Genomic DNA, 23,747 nt, shown 5'->3' with positions numbered 1-23,747 from the left:
TACGAACGATAGCCATATGCGATCATGAGACCAAACGGACATTACACGATCACGTTTTCTGAATTTCACGACAAGGGGTTTGGGAAGAATCGCAAGCTAGCCACGACCACATGGCAGATATGGATGAGACTGGACCGACTTCCAACATGTCTCCGAGTTACGTTCAGAATACAGCGTCACGGCGGATAATAGGCTTCTCCCGCTAACTCGGAAGACTCGCCGACCACCCACGGCTGAGCTCTGGGGCGAAAATCAACATCAAGCATTGCAACATACAATGTCAGCCGCTCATCGTCGCAGAAAGCTTACGTGACCACACAATGTATTATGCATCATACATCACTTTTCTTTCATGGAATCAAACCCAAACACAGCATTATTGTTCCAGGGATGCATACATAATCGGCCACCACGAAAAATGGCCTCAAAGAACTCTTTTTAGACAGGCATGCATTGAATCAATGTAGCGCCCACTCCCTTCGCCGACTCACACTGACCACTTCGATTAGCCCCTGACTGATATCAAAGACGACGAATAGAAGGTTGCTAAAGCTCGAGGTCTTTGAGAACTGTTGGGCTTTGAGACGGCCCTTCTTCCGCTGGTAATCTCTCCTTTGCTTCAACCCTTGCTTGGCATCGCTCAAAGACCAGCGCTGCCTCTGTTGCCAGCCCGAGTGTGGGAGAACAACAGAAAGCCCAGGAGAAAGCTTCTAGGTTGTAGCAAAGGCGCACAATTACAGTGAAGGTTCTGGTGAGTGCGGCTGCATATGGCGACACAGAAACACAAGACTACATGCAATGAATGATCCAACTCCGGCGAGGCATAAAGAGATGGGAACATTCGACAAGCTCAAGTAAACCGGCGCTGGCAAGACTTACCAAATGTCTCCTTCCTCACAGTCTATGTCGTGCTGAAGAACTGCTCCGCTTAGCTAGGTCCTTCGATGCCTCTCAATCAGATCTTTTTTCACCTAGGCACCTAGATCAATATCGAGTCTCTGCTACCTTCTTTTAATTCCGCGATACCAGTACCTCTGGGCCCAGAAAAAAGCGTCTGAGCCATCGCGATGCCTCGAGAATCCGGATCAGTACAACAGGATGTGGCGACTTTTAAGCATCTCTTCGCCTTCATGCAGTGGCGACATGGGGGGTTTCTCGCTCTCGCCATTGTAGCAGCCTGCGCCTGCGCTGCAATCCGAACGGTTTACGCGATTGCCTTGGGCCAGGTCTTCCAGATCATCACAGACTACGGTAGCGGTATTGCGAGTCCGCCAGATACACTCTCTCAGATATCCAAGTGGTGCAGCATCATCTGCTATCTTGGAGTGGGAGCGCTGATTGCCAATTCCATTCTCATGACGACCTGGGTAATCTTTGGCGAGCTTCAAGCTAGAAGTGCCAGGGAGGCAACATTTCACGATCTTCTGTACCAAAAAGTGAGCTGGTACGACGGACAACCCGAGGGGACGCCCGGCATGCTTGTGAGGATCGAATCGTGAGCATTTGCTTATCCACGACGTTCTCCGGAACTGGGCTAACATTTCTCAGACAAGTTCGAGAGCTACAGATGGCAACATCTCAAGTATTCGGCTTTTTGGTGGTCGACGTCATCGCCTCCATCGCATCTCTGGTCGTCGCATTTGTTCTCTCCTGGCAACTGGCTCTGGTTTTGATCTCGACCGTCCCTTTGTCCATCGTCGTATTCTACCTTGCAAACCGAGGGCTTGGATTGGCCATCAATAATCAAAAACAGCATCTCACCCAGGCATCGAAGCATGCCAATGCCTCAGTCACCGGCATTGATCTAGTCAAGATATACGACGGCTTCAACCAGGAGGTGTGGCAGTACCACAATACGATAAAGGCCGCGGAGAAGCAGTATCTGATACAGTCTCGATGTAATGCTGTTCAGATTTCTTACATGCAGTGTTGGATCTCGGCCCTGTTCGTTGCTGGGTTCTGGTTTGGTCTTTGGCTCGTTACAAGGGGGGCGAACGCAGCGCAAATTCTCACTACGTTCTACGCAATTTTGACGGCCTTGCAGGGACTCTCCAATGCGATCCCACAATGGCTGGTTCTCGTCAGAGGCATGAGTGCCGGCCAGTGTCTGAAGATGAGCAGTAATCCTGGAGGCAAAAGACCGTCGGAAGAGAGGCTCGGTTTTGCCCCCAGACGATGCATGGGTGACGTAAGGGTGAAGAATGTAAGATACGAGACCAGAACTTCACGGGACCCAGCTAATGTTTTCAGGTGAGCTTCGCCTACCCGTCGAACCCAGCGGAGACTATTCTCAGGAATACTTCATTACACTTTGCTCCCGGTCGGACCAGTTTCATTGTTGGGAAAACGGGTTCAGGAAAGAGCACCATCGGCAGCTTGCTAGTGAACTTCTATGACCCTTCATGCGGGGAAATACTCATCGATGGCCGCCCCATTGAGGCAGTGAAGAAAAGTTGGCTCCGACAGAACGTGACTCTACTTCAGCAGTCCAGTATCGTCCTCAAAGGCACGTTTTTCGAAAATGTTGCCATCGGCCATTCAATTCCAGACCATGTCTCGATGGAGGAGGTGAGAAGAGCCTGCGACATGGCTCTTCTTCAATCAACAGTGGCGGCTTTGCCCAACGGAATGGAGACTTGGATTGACTCCTTTGGAAGCAGTCTCAGCGGCGGACAAATACAGCGCCTTGCCCTGGCTCGAGCCAGACTGAGGGATACCCCAGTTCTCATTCTTGACGAAGCCACGAGTGGACTGGATCAGACTAGCAAGCATCTGATCATGGAGGCCGTTCGAACATGGCGCAAGGACAAGACGACAATAGTCATTACCCACGATCTATCGCAGATTGGAGAAGACGAATATGTCTACGTTCTGGACAAAGGCTGTATCGTGCAGGAAGGCACCTGCAAAACGCTGTCAAGAGAGTTTGGCAGCGTGTTCGCGCAGATGTATTCGAATTCGAACGACGGACCGCACAAAGAAACGAATCACATACGCAACGACACTTCGAATAGCGGACTTGACTTCAAAAGGAACGAATTTGGAGGTAACAGCAATTCTTACGGTTTGGGTCAGATGAGCTCAGGAAGCCCTTCTCTTTGGCGCACCTCGATCGAGGCCAGCTCGGCATACACACACCGCTGGGGATTGAATGCTGCTCGTCGAAGATCCTATGCCGCGTTTAGTCAATCAGCGTTCCCCCGAGAAAGTGTCTACGAATCGTCAGAATGGGAGACAATCAGGGGTTCATTTTTTGAGCAAGAGTCCCCAGCACTCCATGATGATTCGACTATGGGAGCTGTTCCGAGTGCAGGTCACGCCATACAGCTCTCAAGAGGTACCTCGACCTCTACGCGACGTCATTGGAATGATTCCGAAGCCGCCACTTCTAACGAGCCCGAGCAAACCAGTTCCAAGATAGAAGTGAAAGTCACCAGAAGCGACAACGAGGGAACTGAGGCGAAGTCCTTGGGCAGCATCTGCCAGACCGTGTGGCCGAAGTTGTCCAGTAAAGACCGACTCCGGCTGATCGTGGGTCTGGTGTCATGCGTTGTTGCTGCCGCGTGCAATCCGGCATTCTCTTACTGTTTTGCTCGGCTACTGGCCACATTCTGGGACACGAAAGACCAACTAGGTGCAAGCAAAGTCTGGGCGATCTACATGATCATCATTGCCATCGTCAGTGGAGTCTCAATGTACCTCGAGCGGTATTTCATGGAAGCTGTAGGCCAAGCTTGGATCAACTCCCTCCGCCTCGAGGCCATGAAACGCATTCTTCGGCAGTCGAGATCGTGGTTTGACCGGCCTGAGAACTCAGCAAGTCGCATTAGTGGGTGCTTCGACCACGACGCAGAAGAGATGAGAAACCTGGTCGCCCGTTTCGCCCCCATCGTTCTGATGGTAGCCGTCATGGTCACAATCTCAACCGCTTGGTCTCTTACGATATCCTGGAAGTTGACTTTGGTCGCGACCTCTGTGGCACCTGTCATTCTCGCTACAATCAAGGTTTTGTCCTACACCAGCACCAAGTGGGCCTCGACCTGCGACGAAGCAGCGACAAAGACTGCTTCGTTCGTTCGAGAATGCATCGCCAACATTCGGTTCACCAGGGCTTTCACTCTGGACGAGTACTTTAGGAAACGGCATGAGAAGTCGGTCAAATCGACTTACAAGCTCGGGTGGGAAAGGGGATGGAGATTAGGACCACTTTTCGGCCTGAATCAGTCGACCAACTACTTCATCATCGCGCTCGTCTTCTGGTACGGTAACTATCTTTCTGTTGACCAAGCCGAAATGTCGCCTGCCAACCTCCAGCAAGTTGTCAACTTACTCCTTTTCTGTGTCGGCCAGGCAGGATCAATGGTCAATCTGATACCGCAAGTCTCGGCTTCGCAAGCAGCCGCAAGTCGCATGTTACGTCTAGCAACTACTTCAACCGACATCTCGACTCAAGCTCCCAGCTCTCGACTACTCAACTCGCTTTTCCCAATCAAGATGAGCAACCTCGACTTCGCGTACCCGTCACGCCCGGAACAACAAGTTCTCCACAAAATCTCCCTGCAAATCGAAGCAGGGACATGCACATCAATAGTCGGAGCTTCGGGATGCGGCAAAAGCACGATACTTTCTCTCTTGCTGGGATTGTATGGACCCTCCCCACGACTTCCGACGACCAGTACCAGCTCTTCCAGTTTTACTTGCGCAGGAGTCCCAGTCGACCGAGTCAGTAGATCCCAACTCTGTTCTCTGATCTCATTTGTTCCGCAAACCCCTTGTTTGTTTCCAGCCACGGTAGCCGAGAACATCGCATACGGCCTGGCAGATACGTCGGTGCTACGAAAGCATGGCAACTTGAAAAGAGCTGCTCAGGCCGCGGGTATCCACGAGTTCATCACTTCACTCCCTCAAGGTTACAATACCATTATTGGAGACGGTGGACAGACCGTATCAGGTGGCCAGGCACAGCGCATCTGCATAGCCCGGGCATTGGCCAGAAGACCACAACTTCTCGTCATGGATGAGCCTACGAGTGCCCTGGACGGAAAAACAGCTGATTACATTCGACAGACGATTCAGAGGGTCTTGGAATATCAGGAGAACGGAGGTTCGAGTGTTGTGCTCGTGACACACGACCTGGAGACTATGCGTATAGCCAATCGTCTTGTTGTTGTGGAAGATGGTCGGGTTGTTGAGGAAGGCAGCTTCGACGAGTTGAACATTGAGGGCACTATATTTTCCAAGCTCTTGGAAGGTATTTAGACAGAGCCCATGGTCGTTGTAATAGACAAGTTTGACATTCAACTTGTGCTCACCAGTGCGTACCATATAACAACCCTCGCCAACGGGTTTATTCCACTGTTTCTTTCCCAGAAGACAGTGAGGTACTGCCCCGGCCAGTTCCCGTCCTTTTCCATGGTCATCTTCAGCCATGCGGCTGAGGCCAACCCCTTTGTCGCATATATTGTGAATAGCTGCACAGCAGACCAGCCAGTCTAGCCTCATCCATCGTGATGAGTCGTCTGCCCCCTCAACCCCTCGTCTCTTACCCCTCGACCTCGTGGATCCCCTTGCCATCTGTTTGTTGTACCCCTCGCCAAGAGGGTGTTTCTCTAAAATCAACCAATGGTAGAGGGAAAGAGCAGACTGAAATTCTCGAGCGGCTTCCCTCGACAGTGAAGCCTCCGTTGACCGTCTCCATCCTATCTGGAAAATTTCGTCCCATACTGTCGAAGTGAGACGCGAGAAGAGGGAAGGAGACGTTGTGTTAACTTGCCTGCTCTCCTCTGAGCGAAAAAGAGATTCTTCTCTCTCTTCTCACCCCAACCATCACCGACTTTTCGCCTTCTTTCCTTTCGTTCACGTTCAAGCAGCCGTTTATCGTCGACAGGATCTCCTATCCTTCTTTTCACTCATTTCGCCCGCGTATCTCACATTGCGGCAGCTGACTGGCCAGATTTCGACCTCTGCTTGTCGAGTTTCGTTCTTTTGAGAGGATTTCTGTCGTTTCAGCAGCAACCATCGCTACTGATAAATCGCTATCCAAAATTGCTGTGGCACTCGCAGTTCGTCAGACCACAGTTATTCCTTTGACTGGCACTAATTGAGAATTGTAGCAATCAGCTTTACAAGCATCTCAGGTTCTCCACGATGGATGAGATCCAGAACAAGAATGGTGGCGATAGCAATGACCACGGCCGTGGTGATGGCGCTGACACTGCCACTGACGGCGGACACATCGTCTTCGTCACCGAGACGCCCAAACTCAACGAGGCTAAGCCGTCCAAGATCAAGTCTGTCGATTGGCACAGCGGCGGAGGCATTGTAACTCGCATCGGAGAGGGCACCACCAGTACGTCCACCTTTTCCCGAACCGTTCAGGTGAACGTATGTGACTAACAGAAGAATCAGTACGCACAATTGTCAAGACCACATCGGTCTCTGAGAGTATTCGGACGTACTCGGATACTCCCCAGACGACGACGACCATGAAGACGCAGACGGGGATCACTGAGGGAGTCACCACTTGGTTTACCGACATGCCGACGGCCACTCGTAGCGTAGGTTCCACCAACCTGCCTTGGACCACAACTACCATCCCCACGACCACCGGGGGCTCAGCACCTGACGGCGATGACAAGCCAGAACACGAGCTGACCCCAATCATTGGCGGCTCTGTTGGTGGATTTTTGCTCTTCATGTTTCTCGTTGGCGGACTCACTGGCTTATACAAGCTCAAAAGGACGAAGAATCAAGTCGTCGTCGTCGACTTCGATGCCACGGCCGGCGCTGGCAGCCACTCTGCGCCTCAGCACGCGCATGAGAGTTATAATATTGGCCAGCGTCCACAGACAGCCATGACTATTGGAGCCAATGCCGGTGAGTCTCAGGCCGGTCCGTCTCAGGCCGGTCCGTCTCAGGCCGGCGCTTCTCAGGCCGGCGACCGCGAACAGCATCTCCACCATTCGCACCAGCCCATGATCGCAGAGCTGCCTGCGGATACCAGCTACTGCCGGAAGCTGCGCGAGTCTCACAATGAGTCTGTTTAGGAGTCATATCACTGGGCACTTTCCTCGGTGAGCAAGCAGAAAGGGCATGGTGTCGCGTGGCGTTACCAAGACAGGGTGGCACTCAGGTTGTTGGATTATTTCGGAATCGAAGAATGGGTTCGTTGGTTCTTCTTTCTTTCAGGATGTCATATTCATGTAATCATTAAAACGGGCGAGGGCCCCAAAGGAGTGACGGAGAGGAAGAAGAAGAAGACGGTTCGTGCATCTAATGCGGACGAGGAGTGGCACGGTGAGCAACAGGTTGAGGCAGGTCGGTCAAGGTCAGGAAAGAGCAGAGCAAGGATCCTGATGATTAGGCTTCCATACGTATCGGGAATAAAAAGGATATAAAAGCACCATTAGTCGTGTTTTATCCACAGACGCTACCTGAATGCGACCCTGATCTCGTACTCTCCCGATATTTTCCCCTTCAGGCTTCATCTCCTCTCTTCTTATTCAGCTACGATATCTCTTCGATGTCTTTTTCTCGCGCAAACATCAGATCACTTCCAACTCCAACTTTTCAACAGCATCGAGTTTCCTCCGACGACGCCGTCGATGACCGATAGCTGGTCCACGGCCGTATGTCTCAAGATGACGCCGTCGCCACGGCTGTGGTGCAGCGGCAACCCAACCAACCTCTCTCTCTCAGGTAATTAGTCGCGGCGGGAATAGAATGGGAAAGAAAAGGAATCCACGCTCATGCCGGTTTATTCCCATCTAGGAAAAACCCCAAGATGGCCAGCCGGCGGGGACGACGGACGACGGACAGATGGACGATTCATGGCACTTGTCAAAGCCCCAGCTCGTTTGGATCAAGACCAATCGCCATGCGGCCACCCCAGATGACCCCCGACTTGGCGTACTGAAGACCCCGTCGTCGTCGCTAAACCCGCCGAGGGTTAACCATCCCCATGGTTTTGTTTCGGCCTGGCCATTTATTCCATTCTATTTTTTTCTTCTTCTTTTCCACCGCTGGAAAATTGAGCGCCGGCATTATCAGCCTCAAAAATCTCAAGATGAGAGGTGTTCCCGGTCTCCCGCGTGACACTGTTGGTATGGTATGGTATGGATGTGCCCGTCTGCGATCTGCGACAGCATCTGCGATCATCCAGACTGGTCTCCGACAGGATGACATGACGAGACTGTATCCATCCGTACCCGTGGCAGCTATTAGCTCGGCGCGCCTTTTCTCTTCCTCCCGCCGCCTGCATGCAGGCCAGCCTGGCCCCGCGTCGTTCGTCTTCGCCCTCGCACCGGCAAACACGACCGGGTCATCACCGCATAGCACCATGTCGAGATCCGTCCCCCCGCCAAATCAAGACCCAAGATTCGCGGGGTCTGTCAGCTGGGGAATCAAAGATCCTCTCTTCAACCCCTGCTCTTCTCTATGCGCGTGCCAGGCACAGTAGAGAAGGAAACGGATTTCGTAATTGCATACTCGAAACCTCCAGTTGTATTCGTACAGATACGGCACTCTGCAGTACGAAGTTGTGGCCGGCTCTCTTCCCGCCTCCGAGCCGTCTGCCGAGCATCGCATTCCCATCTTAATCTCCATCTTTCACTCAGTTTTCCCCCTCCTCCTCCTCCCAAAGCTCCATCCGGGACCCTTACCGCCTAGGGTCATCTAGGGTCATCAAGGGCCAGGGGGTAGGGCACAGCCGGCCGGGTCCTTCTTATTCCCGTTCACCCAATGCGCATATCCGGTCCTATAATATAACATCCTCCGGCGCCCTTGATGTCAAACCGGGACGTCACCTCTTTCTCTCGGTTTTGCGCACTTCGTTTTCATCATCTGTGCACCCGTGTGGATAGAGGTCATGGATTCTGGAATTGTCAGCAACTCACCTGCAGCTTTCTCGGCTTTCTGATCAGTCTGCCAACGCCCTCCCCTCGACACCCTCTCCCGTTTCCTTACCTAGCCTCACATCGACACGACCATGACGACCCCAGGAACCGACATTGAGAAGACGCCGCGAGGCTCCAGGTCAACCGGGGAAATACCCTCACCTCAGGATGCTTCTCCTCAATCCGGCTCAAGAGGTTGTCTTGACGACAACAGTCCCATCACTTATCGTTATTTGACTTTCGACTCAGTCATTCCCGAGCCGGCCCTCCTCGAGTCCACCGAGTCCCGGTCACCACCGCCAGCACCGGATCTCACCCGTTTCAGTAATCCTCTGCAATGGCCTCACGCACGGAAATATCTGATGTTGGCGCTCTCCTGTATCGCCACATTCCTGACCGCTTACACTGCTGGATCGTACTCGCCGCCGGCCTCCATCATGGCCGATGACCTGAACACATCCCGTCTGGCAGTACTCACCGGCATCACAACTTTCTGCATAGGTTTTGCCCTCTCGCCGATGGTTCTCGCGCCCCTGTCAGAACTTTGGGGTAGATACCCGGTCTTCGTCATATCGGGAGTAGTATACGTTGTATTTCAAGCCGTTTGTTCTGTTGCACCGAATCTCGCGGCCATGCTCATAGCCCGCTTCCTCGTGGGTGTCGGCGGCTCCGTTTTCAGTTCTGTCATCGGCGGCGTTATAGCAGACTTGTGGGCGAAGGAGCAGAGGAACACGCCAATGGTAACCTCCGATTCCCCCGTTGGCATGAGAATAGTTAGTAATTAACACCACTCTAGGCCATATTCAGCGGTGCCGTCTTGGCTGGCACGGGAGCAGGGCCTCTCGTCGCCGCCGTCATGACGAAGCGCATGGGAGCTACGGACCCGACAATGGCATGGGTCAGTCTCCGTCTCGTCAACGATCGATGTGTCCCTGACTAACACATATTACACGTCCAGAAATGGATCTTCTGGCACCAGGTCATCATCGACACAGTCCTCGTCGTCGCCCTTGCAGTCCTTTTTAAAGAAAGTCGCGGCTCGGTTATCCTGTCGAGGAAGGCCAGGGCTGTGAATACGTGGTACGAGCGACTCGAGGCCACCGGCTACTACGGAGTCTGGCTCGAAGACACGACAAATAACGACACCGCAGGCGCAACCTCGGACACAGACACCCAGGAATGTTCCTGCTCCGGGCCGGAGAAGGGCTCATCAACGTGCCGTTCAAGTCGTCGAACGTCTGCCCAGCTGTCACCGCAAAGATTACGCTGGCTCATCAAAGAGGATGAAGAAAGGGGGTCTGTCGCTACGATGATATCCGTCTCGGTGTCCAGGCCGTTCCACCTCCTCTTTACCGAGCCCGTCGTCTTCTTCTTCTCCCTCTGGTGCGCTTTCGCCTGGGCCGTTCTGTACTGCACATTTGGAAGCATCCCGCTTGCATTCTCGCGCACAAGGAATATGGACATCGAGCAGTCTGGCTACTTCTTCACCGCCATGATCGTCGGCTCCGTGGTGGCCACCATTGTTGGTGTACTCCAAGATGAACTGCTGAAACTGCCCCAGTGGCGTGCCGATGCTCCTGCCGACAACCTGTCCGCGTTTTGGCTCTTCATGCGGCGGCGCCTCCCCGCCGAAGCACCCGAGTCGCGTCTCTACTTCACTTGCGTCACGGCTACTTTGCTTCCCGTCGGCCTCTTTCTGTTCGGCTTCACGGCCCGCCATGAATTCCACTGGATTGCTCCGGCCATCGGCATCGCGTTCGCTACCTGGGGTATTTACTCGGTCTACCTGGCGACCTTCAACTACTTTGCCGACATTTACCACAAGTTCGCCTCGTCCGCTTTGGCGGCGCAATCCTGCTGTCGTAACATCTTGGGCGGCATCTTTCCTCTCGTCACCGGTGCTTTATTCCGGAATCTTGGAGAAGCTCGCGCCGGAGCACTCCTCGGCGGCATAGCAACCGGCTTAACACTTATCCCATGGGCGCTGGTGTTTTTTGGTGAAAGAATCCGCGCCAAGAGCAAATTCGCCATCGTGAGTTGCGCAGTCCTCCTTCGATATCGCCGAAGCTAACCGTATTGTGCTCAGAATCTGGAGCCTCAGAGATGAAGAGTACTCCGGATCATGCAACTTGATCACAATCTGCCTCATACTCGCATACACGTAGCGTTGCTTGGTTATTGCTTATCACAGATGGATCAACGAATATACCCGAGGTGGTTTGATGCATATAGAACATTTGGTGGAGCTGCATAGCGATAGCGTCCTTGGTGCCATGAAGCAATTTGGATATACCAGGCTCGGAAGCTTGTGGGTAAGGGATTTGTTTTCAAGCGAGATCATGCATGGTAGATACTATGGTTCCTCTCGGGGCACAGGCAAAACTCGACTTGTATAGACATGACAACGGAAAGTAAAAGGGTCTTTGGATGCCCTACTTCAACATTTACTTCTAAATGTATATGATTTGATCACCCGTTCAAGTGTAATCTAAAAGCTGATGCTTGGTTCGCTCCGGCCAACCTATATCGCCATCACCGTTCTCAAAAAGAAACCCTTCAGTCAACATCATCGGCATTCGTCTGCTCTGCCGCGGAAGGGCCCAATTGTTTCTTGGCCTCCTCTAGAGCTTTGGTCTCATCATGAGAGTCATGCTGCACTGTGGATGGCGGAGGCAGATCGCCGACCTTGGACGCGTCTGCACCTGTTTTGAGCGATCCGTCCTCGTTGACGTCGGTCTTGTAAAGTATGGTGAACAAGACAACGAGGTAGACGTCGCCCGTGGAGCGATTGCGAAGAACGTATCTAAGCTGGTGTGAGCGCTTAGGCCCTTCCTCCCTGCAGAAAGTAAGAAACACATGAGATGAGAACATAGAAAATTGGGGTATCTAGGTTGGAGAAGTGTTGTTGCTGGATCTCATTCCCACACCAATTGCAACGTCCCCTTGGAACTAAGAAGGAAGCATAAACAGTGGAGGGGTTTGCTCGCAGGAGACACACAAAGATATGCTAAATCTGGGAAAGAAGAGGGAGGCTTACCGCAGTCCTTGTCCGTCCCAGTATTTCATGATGGCGAGTTGGAAGCCCGGGAGACGGAGCGCCAGGTTGGAGAAGTCGAGGTATGGGTTGAAGAAATCCATACCGTACGTCTTTCCATACTCGAACATCCACTGCTCCTTGCTGTCTTTCCTGAGCGCCCACTTCATGCGCTCCTTGGAGGTAGCCGGGGCACCGATCTTCTCTCTCACCTCCAGTCCGGCTTCGTCGCCTCCTTCCTCGAACCACAAGCCGCCCTTCTGCTCGTCGTAAGTTCCTTCTCCGACGTGCATGACGTTGAAAGAGCTCAAAGCGGGGCCGTACAGGTACGGCGTGTCAGCGTACGCATCGCCTTCTAAGCCAGGATCAATCCACCACTTGACGATATTCATGGCCGTGTTGAAGCCCGGAGGCAAGCGGTCCCTGATAGGATGGTCGAAGTCGTTGCCGAACTGTAGGTCGGCTGCGGAGATGCCCTCCTCCGAGGAGCCCGCGGGCTTCTTAGGTGTGAAGCGAAAGGCGATGCTGTATTGATCATTATTGGTGGCATGAGGCTCGGTAGAAAAGTAGGATGATGTCTCAGGAGACTGGCGCGGCAGGCCGGCGTAATTTTGTATCCTCACATTGAGCTCGATGTCGGCCAGATCGGTGCTGATCTTGATGGGCTGAGACTTGTTGACGGGTACTTCAACTTGCGAGTCGGCGTCGTACTTGGGACCAGCTGTCACCCGTAGGATGTACTTGTCGGCCATGGTGGTTGTGTTAGTGAGGATATGACAGGAAGACTGCTAGGCAGAACAGGGAGTTGATGGGGAGATGTCCGTGGCTTTTGTTGCCAAGATCAGTCTTTGCCAATGACGAGGATGAGGAAGACCTTCAGCCGAGTCTGAACGAGAACGCCTTAACAAGCCGGAAAAGCAGTGGCTTGTGCTGATGTTTCAGAATGTCAGCGTGTCGTCTTGTTATATTTGATGTTCGTCCTCTAGCTGAAGTGAGGAGATGAGTAGCTCTGACGCCCGATGACGATGTCGGAAACGGGCGTGGTTGGTACAGAATCGGATTCGGGTTGGAGTTGCAATTGAGGTGAACAGAAAAGTTTGAGCAAACGTCGTCCCAAGATGAAGAACTTTGCCCTGGAGACAGAATTCTGGAGGGGATTCTTCAGCTGTTTGGTTCAAAGTGGTGATGACGGATCCCTGTCCTTGTCGATGTCGCCGCCTTTGTCAAGAGAAGAACTGCACTCGGTGTGTGTGGTAAGGCTTAAAAATTGGGGGGGAAACGAGGAGCAATGACGTGTAGATGGGAGACTAAAACGCCGGGCATTGCAAGTGACAAAGTGACAAGCGTTTGCAAGGCGCTTACCTTATCCGGAAACCTTGGATCGCTCGTGAAACTTTTAAAGACAGACAGCTCTGGACTCCCGTATGCCGTGCAAAATGTCATTCAGACATGGGGCATATTGTCGGGTGAAAACGGGAATGCAAAGACAGAGGAAAATTCGGTAGGGCCTATTCAATGACGCAGAGTCCATCGCCTCTCAACATGTGATTAGCGGGGTGGCGGCGGGGTCACATCTGTTGAGCTCAGACTCGGAGTAAGGCACCGACGACAGCACTGCAGCAACACGGAGACTCGAGGCCTCGGAAAATTGCTTCTCTGTTTAATTCCCCTTCCTTGTCCTGCGCAGCAAGGCGCTTTCGTCTGAGAGAATCCTCTCACTAGCCGCAGCGAAACACTGTCCAGAACGCCCGCAACTTGGTCAGAAAACATGATCTCATAGCGACATTATCTTCCTGCTGCTAGTGTAACATCTCAACGCACCCACCATCATGGGGATATGAACTCGTCAATGTCAACCCTTTCAAAAAAGCTGATGTGGCCAAACGTGACCCAGTACTGGGCAAGTCTGTTGTGAGAAATGAGCATGAGTTGGGACTCGATGTACCGATCTAAGAAGTGTCAGCATTTATCCGGCGTACGAGGGGAACCGTACCGACCTTCCAAGAAGCCTGTCCCAGCCACGTGCCCTTTGCTCTTCACAACTCGCGTGCCCTGGAAAGGTGGTTCTCGCGCCAGCCCCACGAAGCCTGCCTCGCCGAGGTCATCTGCTACAAAGGTGTACTCTCCTCGCGGCACATTCGGATCCCCAGTAAGCTTGATCGCCTCTAGACGGCCGCGATGCACCCTCGCGTCCGTTCTTCGCCGGGTCCAATCTTCCTCAGATTCATGAGGGCCGCGCACGAGGCCAAGGTCCTCGTCAGAAACATCCTCATCGTCTGGCTGGTTGATCAACAGAAATTCACAGCCATGGCCGCTGTAGTCACCGACCCAGATACCGCGCCATGGCTTCAGAGGTGTCGGCGTGTAAACCACAGGGTCCAGGGTTGAGTACGTGACAACTTCTTCTCCGATGTGTACACCAGGCATGCCTCGCCCCGCACCTGCCATGTTGGCATGAATCGCTCGGATCAGTCCGACCGGGCCGGCGCCGACGAACATGCCCGGTGCCGGACCACCCGCCATCTCCATCCATTGCCGGATGCGGAAGGCCTGGTCTGATGCTTCGACTCGGCGGGTTGGCAAATCGGCGGGCGACAGATCATCGGCATCCAACCCGGAGGCGACACCCGCGACGCGATGACGGGCTGGTACGGCCGGGGGAGGCCATACGTTTCCGTATGGGAACGACGTTTCCATCCTCGACGTGGCAGTCGTCCTGTCAAGCGGCCGAGCCATCAAGAAGTTGCTAAACATGGCATCAGACCGATCATTTATCACCATAGGCACCTCGGGAGCAAATAGACTCTTCATTGCGCCGTAGAATTGCGGAGATTCTTCTCGGTCAGACACGCGGAACTGAAGGACCGGTTTGTCCAGATGCAGCTTGACGCGGGGTTCGAAGGCGTGGATCATGACACTGGTATCGGCAGGCCAGTGCTGGTACGTCGTGCGATTGCTGATGGCCAGTAGTTGGTATCCCTCGATGCAGCCTCTCCGCGGATCGTACCTCACAATGATCATCTTGCCCATGAGGTCGCGATCGCAAAACCAGATCTTGTACTTGGGCAGAAACCATCTGGGATCGTGCGCGGCGTATAGTTCGCGGTATGTGTTGCATGGGTATGGTGTTTCGAGTTTCACTCCTGGCACGTTGGCTTGCACTCTCTGGTACCAGTGGATGTCGGACGCAGCATGAGCATGGAGGGTACGACATGTCCCGGACACAATGGCCAGATCGCAAGGAGGTAGGTAAGCGAGGATCTCGTCTATAAGCTCGGATGGGAGTGATAGGAGTCGGCAGCCGCCGTTAGCAGGCGAGCAATTAACATCTAGCGCAGAGAAACAGTTAGCCTTACTGCGAGAAAACGAAGAAGCCAGGATAGAAAGTGCGTACCAGGAGGTGCGACGCCATCGAAGCCATCGGGGAGAGGGTAGTAGTCTGTCTGGGACGACCCGATTGTCTTCCGGCGGTCGGTAGCGTCACTACGCAAGCCTTCGTCAGAGACGTAAGGCAGAATGTAGAGGTTCTCCTCGACTTCCGGGTCGATGCCGCCGTAGTTGCTGCTTGAATTGGAGACGGTTTCGTGAGCTGTCGGCGCGGTGGATTCGGAGGCTGGGTTGGAGAGCGAGGGACTGGAAGCCATCTTGGTGGGGTCGTCCATGTCTTCGCAAACCATGGGCGATGCAGCCGGGTATCGTCGCCAACTGGGGTTCTGATTGTCGTGTTGTGACCGAAGCGGGCAAAGGATTGACAGAGATGCCGAGGCTGTCGATTGGTTCTGTGGCCGATCTGCGAGATGAAGTTGGCGGATGGACGGGCGAACAATAGGTACCTAGGAGCGGTATAGGCTGGTTGGCAGAGTTGTGTCAAGTCGCTTGGTTGATGGAATGGATGGGTTAGCTGGCTGGAGGAATGGTTTCTTATCAAGGTTGGTGATTCATGGAGGATGAGGTCGGGTAAGAATGATGCGTAGTGGACGTGCTCGTCAGTGTTGGAGTCATGACTCCAGAGCGAGCCCAGGGCCCAGGCTGGGAGTCTCCACGTCTCCGACGAGCCGATGGTTGTTGTTGTTGGTGGTGGTGGTGGTGGTGGTGGTGGTCAGGTCCAGTCCAGCCGGTCGCGAACAGTCGCACGCAGTCGGTCCAGAAGTTCCCTGGTGCTTGTCAGGTCGACCGTTGCTGATGGTGCAACCCCGGCTACGGGATACGGCATGCCAGGAGCTTGGTAAACCCGTCAGCTAAGGTATGCCGCCGTTGTCGGGGGCCCGACTAATGCAATGCCAGGCGGAAGGGATCTGGTACTGGAAGAGGAAGGCTGCTAGGGGGGTATAACATGAGACGATACGATGCTTGGGGGCTAAGGCAGTGCTAAGGTACCTTAGGGTAAAGAAACTCTTGCTTCTATGCATGGTGGTGCACGTCAAGAGCTGCGACAGCGCATCAACACACGAGATGCTTTCTTGTCTTGCATGGAAAGCACGGATGCTGGGCACCGGGAGCTGGAAGCAGACGTGGACGGGAAGATGGTTTGCGGGGGAACTAAGTGCGGCTGGAGGTAGGTACCTACTGCGTACCTATCCAGAGGTTGGCCTCTGACGTTGGGCACCTTGCGAGTTACTCGCTTATCGGACCTTATGCCCGATAGATGCAATAGCCCCTGGTTCACAATAACGCCATCGATAAGACTTCGGACTTGAGGTTCAGAAAAGGCTTGCCTATGTATGGATACCTACCTACTTTCTATACACCATCAGCTGAGATACCCAGGAGTCTTGCCTTCAAGTTGGCTGGTGAATCCCAGGCATCTTATCTCAGGCCCGGACTTGAGTGCATCTCCGCTTACTCAGTCCACCCTTTGGAATGAGCCAAGGCGGCGCTTCTCTCTTAGTGCAACCAATGCAGTTGCAAAAGACCCTGGCCAAGACAATCAATTGCAGGACGGGAACCTTTGATTCTCAGAAGCAGGAACCTTTGCGAGGACCAAGTCAGTGCTGTCATTGGTCGGTTGTTGCTTGTTAGTGTTAGCTTTGGGCTCATACCTAATTTGAGACAATCGAGGTGATGATGTAGATTTGGTGAATATCTTCGTTGGATAGATGGGTATATTTACATATAAAAGGCATATGCGAGTCTCCGACACGCATCAGTTCGCCTACCTGATTTGGCAAGGCACTTTAGGCACCCGAACACTCACTGAGCCTACAGCCCGAGCAGCTCATTCCTCTACCTTGGGTTCCATTACCACCTCACTCGGTGCTCATTATTCCAATCCCCTCAAGTGATCGGGTAAATTTGCCGGTGTCGATACCTTGATTCAAATCTTATCTATAAGCAAATTCGGAAGCCGCCTGAACGACCGGTACCCAACCGTTTGGGCATCTCGCTTTCACCGTCTCTCCTAAGCCAGCCTGTTACTCGAAGTCGCCCCTCGATTCTCAAACCTTCCCTCGACATATCCCTCGTGGCACTTGCCTACAAGAACTCAAAGGCTCGAAACCATCAATATCGAACTCGATTGGGGACGGTCTCTCTTCATTCATAACTGAGATACTTCGTCCTACCACTCTGCCGCTTTCGTACGCCCACCTTCGTCGCAAAAGAACCAAGGCAGCACAGCACACCGCGGGAACGCATACTGAAGCACCTCGTCACATCGCTTCGCCTTGCAGCACCGCGCAAGATTCATCTCACCATCAATCCCCTGAAGCGCAACCATCGGTCATTTGGCCAACGACAATAACGCAACCGTGTCTGGGAATCCCGGCCATTCGTCAAGGCCATTACCGGAGTGCCCACTTCACCTCCAGCCCGCCCGACCTCTCCTTCCTACTTGGTGATAGCTTCCGTCCGCAAGTGGACGGCTGTCCTGTCCCACCTCCAACCTACGCCGACCCGACCTCGCACCTCGTCTCCGGAGCGCGCGAAGACGAGACACTTGCATCTCCAGACCGCTCTCTACAGTTCCATTCTTGGAAACCCGTCGGGACGTCGGGATCCCGCCTGGCCTTGCAGGAAACCATGTCGTCTCTGATCCCTCTCATCAACGATCTTTTACCCATGGTCTTCTCCTCCTCTTCGGTTCACATCACCAAAGCAAACGCACTCCGCGCCGCCCCCGATGCAACTCCAGAACCAGGTCCCGCCAAAGAGGCCGATGCTATTGTCAGCAAGAGCGACAAGCTCTGCGCTTCTGGTCAGTCACACTCTGCCCAGCCTGGCTCTGGGCTCTGCCCCGGCCCAAGCAGCACGCAACGCAACGCTGTTCCTTCACTTCTCATGCGCACTTTGTGACTATTTTAAGCAGTATTGACCCTCCAACCACATACTACATCTTCTGTGCGACATCACGGCGAGCAAGGTCAGGACCAGGCCCCGATTTCGCCTCCCTTCACACCCCCAACTTCTCTATACTTTCTCCTATGGGTCTCTAACATATGCCAAGATACCATCATTTACACGACCTCCGGCACCGGACTTCTTCTTGTCAGCCCCGGTGCAGGGCAAGAGCTCAAGCGCCACGAGATGGGCACAGGAGACTTTGCCTTTATCCCAGCTTGGACAGAACATCAGCTGCTCAACGAAACGGATCAAGACAATGCATGGGTCATCACGCGCAGTGGCCCTTTGCCCACTGTAGTAGATCTGACGGATTGGGGAGGTGACCGAGTCAAATAACCAGTCACGTTGGGTTGACTCTCTTAACCACAGGCTGGTTGTGCTGTCGCATTATATGACACTTCGACTCTGCGAGACAACACCGCCGAGACACGCAATCTTCCCTCATCGAACAGGTTCGCTTTGCCAACAGAGATGGGTTTGCCGAATGCTACCGTTGCTCCTCATGTTTTGCAGTATTTCCGTACAACATCCACGATGCGACCTCTGTCGCATTTGGAGTCAAACACTTGTGCATGGTCTCTGCGAGGGAACCACAACACGTCGATGCCGGATCCAACTGAGCGGCGATGCTCGTTCCCCGAATCAGGGATTCCGGCAACGTTACGCCGACCCTGCCGGCCAACGCCCGTCTGCTCGTCCTGCGCTCCTGCGGGGTTGGTTTTGTGCTCATTCTCGGCCAAATACCTTGCGACAGCGTGGCTGTCAACAATCAGATCCTGCCCCGACAGGCAGACGGTCACCTGCCTGGTCCCAGTTTGCTCATCAGCTGTCAGCTGGCACGTGTTGTTCGCGTGTTCCGATCTTGCATGGCGCCCGACCAGCTCCTCGGCCCAGATGGCATTCTCCCTCCAGAAGAAGCATCTACCGAGGCAGTGTGCGACTCCCGGATCTGTACTCGCAAAGTACCACAGCTGCCATTCATTGGCGCGCTTTGGCTGGCGCCGCGTGAAGTTGAAGGCCACATCAGGGAGATGGAGTAATATGCTCACAGGGTCGATGAGCACCGCTCGCGGTATCCTTGCCTGCAACTCCGGGCACCGCACAATGTGGGATGTCAAGACGGAACCGTACGAGTGGGACACGAGCACAAACTTGTTCCACGAATGGCGGTCGAGGATCTCTGTAAATTGCTGGAGGAAGGCATCTCTGTCCAAAGGTGGTTTCGTCAGTCGGAATGAGATGGGCAGGATCTCGAGGGCTATAACTCCAACACGGCCCTCTCCCTTGCGTCTGGCGGCGTTAATCTCGGCAAGGAAGCGGATGTACACCCAAAGACCGATACCGATGCCGTGAATGAAGACTACGGGCAGACGTTCGGAATTCTCGTGTGGAAGGTGCCAGTAGCTGAGTCCCACCGGTGAGCGGCGACGTGCAAACAACTGTTGAAATCGTGGCGGGAAGACGGCGAAGGTCTCATTCCTGGGCTGGGCGTAGTATTTGAAGCCGTTGAAGACAAGAAGAATGTGTGTGAGGCCGTCGATGAGGCCGATGATGGCGTACCACCAAATGCTTCGATATTTAGTCTCGATTTCGTCGAATGTGAGCCGGAGACTCTGGGCAGGACCGCGACCCGGCTGAAAGGACTCGCCCAGTAGTTGCTCAATATGAGTGATGTATTGATCCACCTCCTCGTCGACCTCGCTGTTGCCGTCGGAAGCCTCCTGGTCAAAGAAGGCCCAAAGAATGAACTCGCGAACATTATCACGACGAATGTCACCCAGTTCTGCCCCTAAAAACCACCCTCGGAGGTAGAACTCGGGATTGGGGACGGTCGTCATGCATCGGTCGAAGAGGGCCCGGCGGGCAGCCGGCGAGGACGGTGCCGGGTGCTTCGCGGCCTCCCCCAGACGACTCCTGTATGGTATCCAAATGAACAAGGCATATGCCAGCTCAACAGCCATGAGCCCGACGACAACGAATGAGGCTACCGACCAGCGAGGGTCCGGGGAGGTAACCTTGGCACCAAGTACGCACGCGGCGAGGACAAGTGCGTACGGGACGATCGGCCATTGCAGCAGGGCTATGCATATGCGAATGAAAACATATTCGTGCAGCGTACGACCGATCATGTTGCGTTGCGTTGCGTTGCGTTGTCGAGTACGGTCTTGGCGCGGAGCCTTGTGAACGAGATGAAACTAGATTTTAGGAGCGCAAGAAAAGATAACAAAATCGGTAGCCGTTAAAAAGACCGAGTTTATCATTTCAAGAGGTTGTCGAAATGGGGCCGACGTCTATGGGCGGGCATGTAAACTGTTGAGGTTCTGATGGAACTGCTGCCGTGCGTGGAGGGGCTTAAGCGTTTTGGACCGCGTACCTAGCTTCCAGGTTAGTTGTCGGGTGCCTGGCAGCGCTACGTCCTCTGCCACACGTGTCGTGCGTCGCCGCGGAAGCTGAAGTTCTGGCTGATTGGCTTGCTCAGCTTTGTCGCCACGTCAAATCCTCTGCATCACGGATTCTTTACCAACGCACCATCCCGTCTGATTTCTATGGGGCGTTTAGTGTGATGATCACTCATGTATTAAATCAACCCTAGGAAAAAAGAAGTCAGTGGGTTTAAGACGCGGGTGTTTTCAACAACTCCGCAGCGACAACGCGCTCGCTGACTTCCCAACTCTTTCCGATGAATCTTCAGTTGAGTACCGCCCACGCTGACGGTTTCCCACGGTGCCCTCAACTCCCTTCTCTTCCTCTACTATCTACAGGTTCATTGATGAATACTTCGGAGCGGCGATGACATGATTCATCCGCGTTTGCAAAAATTGTTGGGAAATCCGGACGCAATTCTTGCCGTACCTCGGCTCCCCCATATCTGCGCGGCGTAACGAGTGACGACAACCTTACGAGGGCCAACTTCCGTCCGAGGCTCCAACGGACTTTTTCTTCCCTTTTTCTTTTCATATGACTGCCCACGTCGCCATCCCTCTTATCCCCAAGATCACTCCCCGTTTTGCTGTTTTCCATCATTCGGCCGATGCAAATTTCATGTTGATCGAGGGTTTGACACATTAACGGTTCATTTACCGGGCCACAAGCGGCACGGCTCCCTCCGACGCGGTCGCATTCACGTTGTCGGCTGTCGTAAAGATATTAAAAAGAAGAATCCCTCCCAGTAGCCGGCGGGGAAGTCGACGGCAGTTAAGCTTACTTGGCGTCAGGGAGCTTGAAGAGTGGTCGAGCACTCGCTCGTAAGGTCGTCATTATAGCCGCCGGTAGTTGACAGGCCAAGTCCAGCACAACTATTATCCAAAAAATGACAAGAAGCCGGGTCCGTGATATTGCTCAACGACGATATGTTACTTCCCCGCCTCGCCGTTTCCGTTGCTCCGAGCCTCATACAAATTCTCTAATGATAAAATGATGCACACGGGATCATTCGTGCAAGAGCCTGGACTGAACAAGCACCAAAGTCTTCTGAAGCCTTGGTAATCGGCGACGAAGAATCAAACTGTCACTCCTCCTATTGTCTCAAGATGGCCCGACGTTTTGCGGTCACCCTTCTCGCAGCCTCTGTGCTGGCTCTTCCTGCTGCGGAGATACTCGAGCGCCAGGCCGATTGCAGCAAGGCAAAGACTCAAGTCCCAGCCGTCAACGACGCAAAGCTGCCCGACCCCTTCACCTTCGCCGATGGCTCCAAGGTCACTACCAAGCTTGACTGGGCCTGCCGCGCAACCGAGATTCAGAACGCCATGGAACAGTACGAACTCGGAGACTACCCAGCTCCCCCGAGCAAAGTTGAGGCTTCTCTTTCTGGCACCAACATCAACGTGAAGATTACCGTCGGAAGCGCGAGCGTTAGCATCAGCGCTGCCATCCGGAAGCCCTCTGGAAACGGCCCGTTCCCCGCCATCATCGGCATCGGGGGCGCCAGCATTCCCATACCTGCCAACGTTGCCCAGATTACCTTCAACAACGACCAGTTCGCTGCTCAGAACGGGGGTGGTAGCCGCGGACAGGGTCAGTTCTACACCTTGTTCGGCAGCTCTCACAGCGCTGGTGCGCTGACCGCCTGGGCTTGGGGTGTTGGCCGAATTATTGACGGTCTCGAGCAGCTTGGGGTTTCTCAGACCGGCATTGATACAAAAAGACTCGGTGTTACTGGATGCTCCCGCAATGGCAAGGGCGCGTTCGTCGTAGGCGCTCTGGAGAAACGTATTGCCCTGACGATTCCCCAGGAGTCTGGCTCAGGCGGCGCGGCGTGCTGGCGCATCTCGGATAGCGAGAAGAGCAAAGGCAAAAACATCCAGACTGCGGGACAAATCATCACGGAAAACGTCTGGTTCTCTCCTTTGTTCAACTCCTGGGCCACCAAAACCTCTCAGATTCCCGAGGACCATCACATGCTGGCAGGCCTGGTGGCGCCGCGAGGTCTTTATGTGGCGGAGAACGACATCGACTGGCTGGGTCCTGTTTCCACGACCGGTTGCATGAAAGCCGGAAGACTCATCTACCAGGCCCTCGGCGTTCCGGAGAACATGGGATTCTCTCTTGTTGGCGGACACAACCATTGCCAGTTCCCTAGCGGCCAGAACTCGGAGCTGACGCAGTACATCAACTATTTCCTTCTCAACTCGGGGACGAAGCCGTCAATTCTTGAGCGCAGCACCGTCAACGTCAATGTCAAGGACTATGCCAGCTGGACGGCGCCCACTCTTTCTTAGTCTTTCAAGGTGGCGTACAATGTATGGGTGACACGAGAAGGCTTTGAACAGCCATCTCTGAAGACTTCGCTGCCATGTAGGGAGTTCGTCACGTATTTGCGAATCTTGATAATAAATTAAACTACCCGTAAATTCTCCACCTTGTGATGATGTCGTATCACATCGGTCAAGTGAATGCATCGCCGATAGCAGGAGAGACAACTATCCGGGGCTGTTCGGACGGCAGCCGGGATCGGGGCCCACACTAACGGGTCCGATGTGGGGTGGCCTTCGGGGGCAGCATAATTACACACACTGTACGTACTCCGTACAGTACACGATATTCACTACTCCATGGTTGTTACTCCTGGTCGGATACTTGGGCGGTAATAACGGATAACAACCGCAGTACTAGAGCTAATAGCAGCAACGATAGGAACAGAGGTACAGGAAGTAAGTGCAAGGAGAAGATAACCTTGGAGGACTGTAGCACAACTGTGAAATGACCACCGTGCATCGATGTAGGTACCTGGTTCAGTGTTCGCGCAGTGCTCCCTCCCGTCTCCACTCCCAAAAATGTTAAGCGAGAGCCCCCTCCTGGCCCCTGCACCGTGCGTTGGGACGTCACACTCAGAGGACCTGAGTTCCTTGGGGGGGGGGGGGGGGGGGGGGGGGGGGGGGGGGGGGGGGGGGGGGGGGGGGGGGGGGGGGGGGGGGGGGGGGGGGGGGGGGGGGGGGGGGGGGGGGGGGGGGGGGGGGGCGGGGGGGAGGGGGGGGGGGGGG

General features: G+C 54.0%; 7 protein-coding genes across 7 annotated transcripts; 4 read left to right on the top strand and 3 right to left on the bottom strand.

Annotated features, from left to right (window-relative positions):
- Nucleotides 1–1,067: 1,067 nt before the first annotated feature.
- On the top strand, nucleotides 1,068–7,046 carry CkaCkLH20_05823 (ABC a-pheromone efflux pump; the record flags this gene model as incomplete). The annotated part of the gene is made up of 6 exons (XM_038888541.1): nucleotides 1,068–1,495; nucleotides 1,549–2,188; nucleotides 2,251–4,539; nucleotides 4,592–4,722; nucleotides 6,114–6,349; nucleotides 6,409–7,046. 6 exons carry the CDS (start codon nucleotides 1,068–1,070, stop codon nucleotides 7,044–7,046), a joined length of 4,362 nt encoding a protein of 1,453 aa, XP_038746438.1.
- A 1,940-nt stretch (nucleotides 7,047–8,986) lies between these two features.
- Nucleotides 8,987–10,965, top strand: CkaCkLH20_05822 (MFS multidrug transporter; the record flags this gene model as incomplete). Its single annotated transcript, XM_038888540.1, has 3 exons — nucleotides 8,987–9,634; nucleotides 9,691–9,792; nucleotides 9,853–10,965. The coding sequence occupies 3 exons, from the start codon at nucleotides 8,987–8,989 to the stop codon at nucleotides 10,963–10,965; spliced, it is 1,863 nt and encodes a 620-aa protein (XP_038746437.1).
- Nucleotides 10,966–11,450: 485 nt separating this feature from the next.
- On the bottom strand, nucleotides 11,451–12,680 carry CkaCkLH20_05821 (F-box domain containing protein; the record flags this gene model as incomplete). The annotated part of the gene is made up of 2 exons (XM_038888539.1): nucleotides 11,451–11,730; nucleotides 11,932–12,680. 2 exons carry the CDS (start codon nucleotides 12,678–12,680, stop codon nucleotides 11,451–11,453), a joined length of 1,029 nt encoding a protein of 342 aa, XP_038746436.1.
- Nucleotides 12,681–13,755: 1,075 nt separating this feature from the next.
- On the bottom strand, nucleotides 13,756–15,605 carry CkaCkLH20_05820 (F-box domain-containing protein; the record flags this gene model as incomplete). The annotated part of the gene is made up of 3 exons (XM_038888538.1): nucleotides 13,756–13,877; nucleotides 13,926–15,257; nucleotides 15,323–15,605. 3 exons carry the CDS (start codon nucleotides 15,603–15,605, stop codon nucleotides 13,756–13,758), a joined length of 1,737 nt encoding a protein of 578 aa, XP_038746435.1.
- A 2,380-nt stretch (nucleotides 15,606–17,985) lies between these two features.
- Nucleotides 17,986–18,603, top strand: CkaCkLH20_05819 (cupin 2 conserved barrel domain protein; the record flags this gene model as incomplete). Its single annotated transcript, XM_038888537.1, has 2 exons — nucleotides 17,986–18,121; nucleotides 18,371–18,603. 2 exons carry the CDS (start codon nucleotides 17,986–17,988, stop codon nucleotides 18,601–18,603), a joined length of 369 nt encoding a protein of 122 aa, XP_038746434.1.
- A 164-nt stretch (nucleotides 18,604–18,767) lies between these two features.
- On the bottom strand, nucleotides 18,768–20,396 carry CkaCkLH20_05818 (uncharacterized protein; the record flags this gene model as incomplete). Its single annotated transcript, XM_038888536.1, has 1 exon — nucleotides 18,768–20,396. The coding sequence occupies one exon, from the start codon at nucleotides 20,394–20,396 to the stop codon at nucleotides 18,768–18,770; it is 1,629 nt and encodes a 542-aa protein (XP_038746433.1).
- Nucleotides 20,397–21,797: 1,401 nt separating this feature from the next.
- Nucleotides 21,798–22,985, top strand: CkaCkLH20_05817 (uncharacterized protein; the record flags this gene model as incomplete). The annotated part of the gene is made up of 1 exon (XM_038888535.1): nucleotides 21,798–22,985. One exon carries the CDS (start codon nucleotides 21,798–21,800, stop codon nucleotides 22,983–22,985), a length of 1,188 nt encoding a protein of 395 aa, XP_038746432.1.
- Nucleotides 22,986–23,747: the final 762 nt, after the last annotated feature.

This window comes from Colletotrichum karsti, assembly GCF_011947395.1.
Source record: "Colletotrichum karsti strain CkLH20 chromosome Unknown Scaffold16, whole genome shotgun sequence".
Classification (NCBI taxonomy): Eukaryota; Fungi; Ascomycota; class Sordariomycetes; order Glomerellales; family Glomerellaceae; genus Colletotrichum; species Colletotrichum karsti.
Note: the sequence above shows the minus strand (reverse complement) of the source record. Positions and strands in the feature narration are given on the sequence as shown.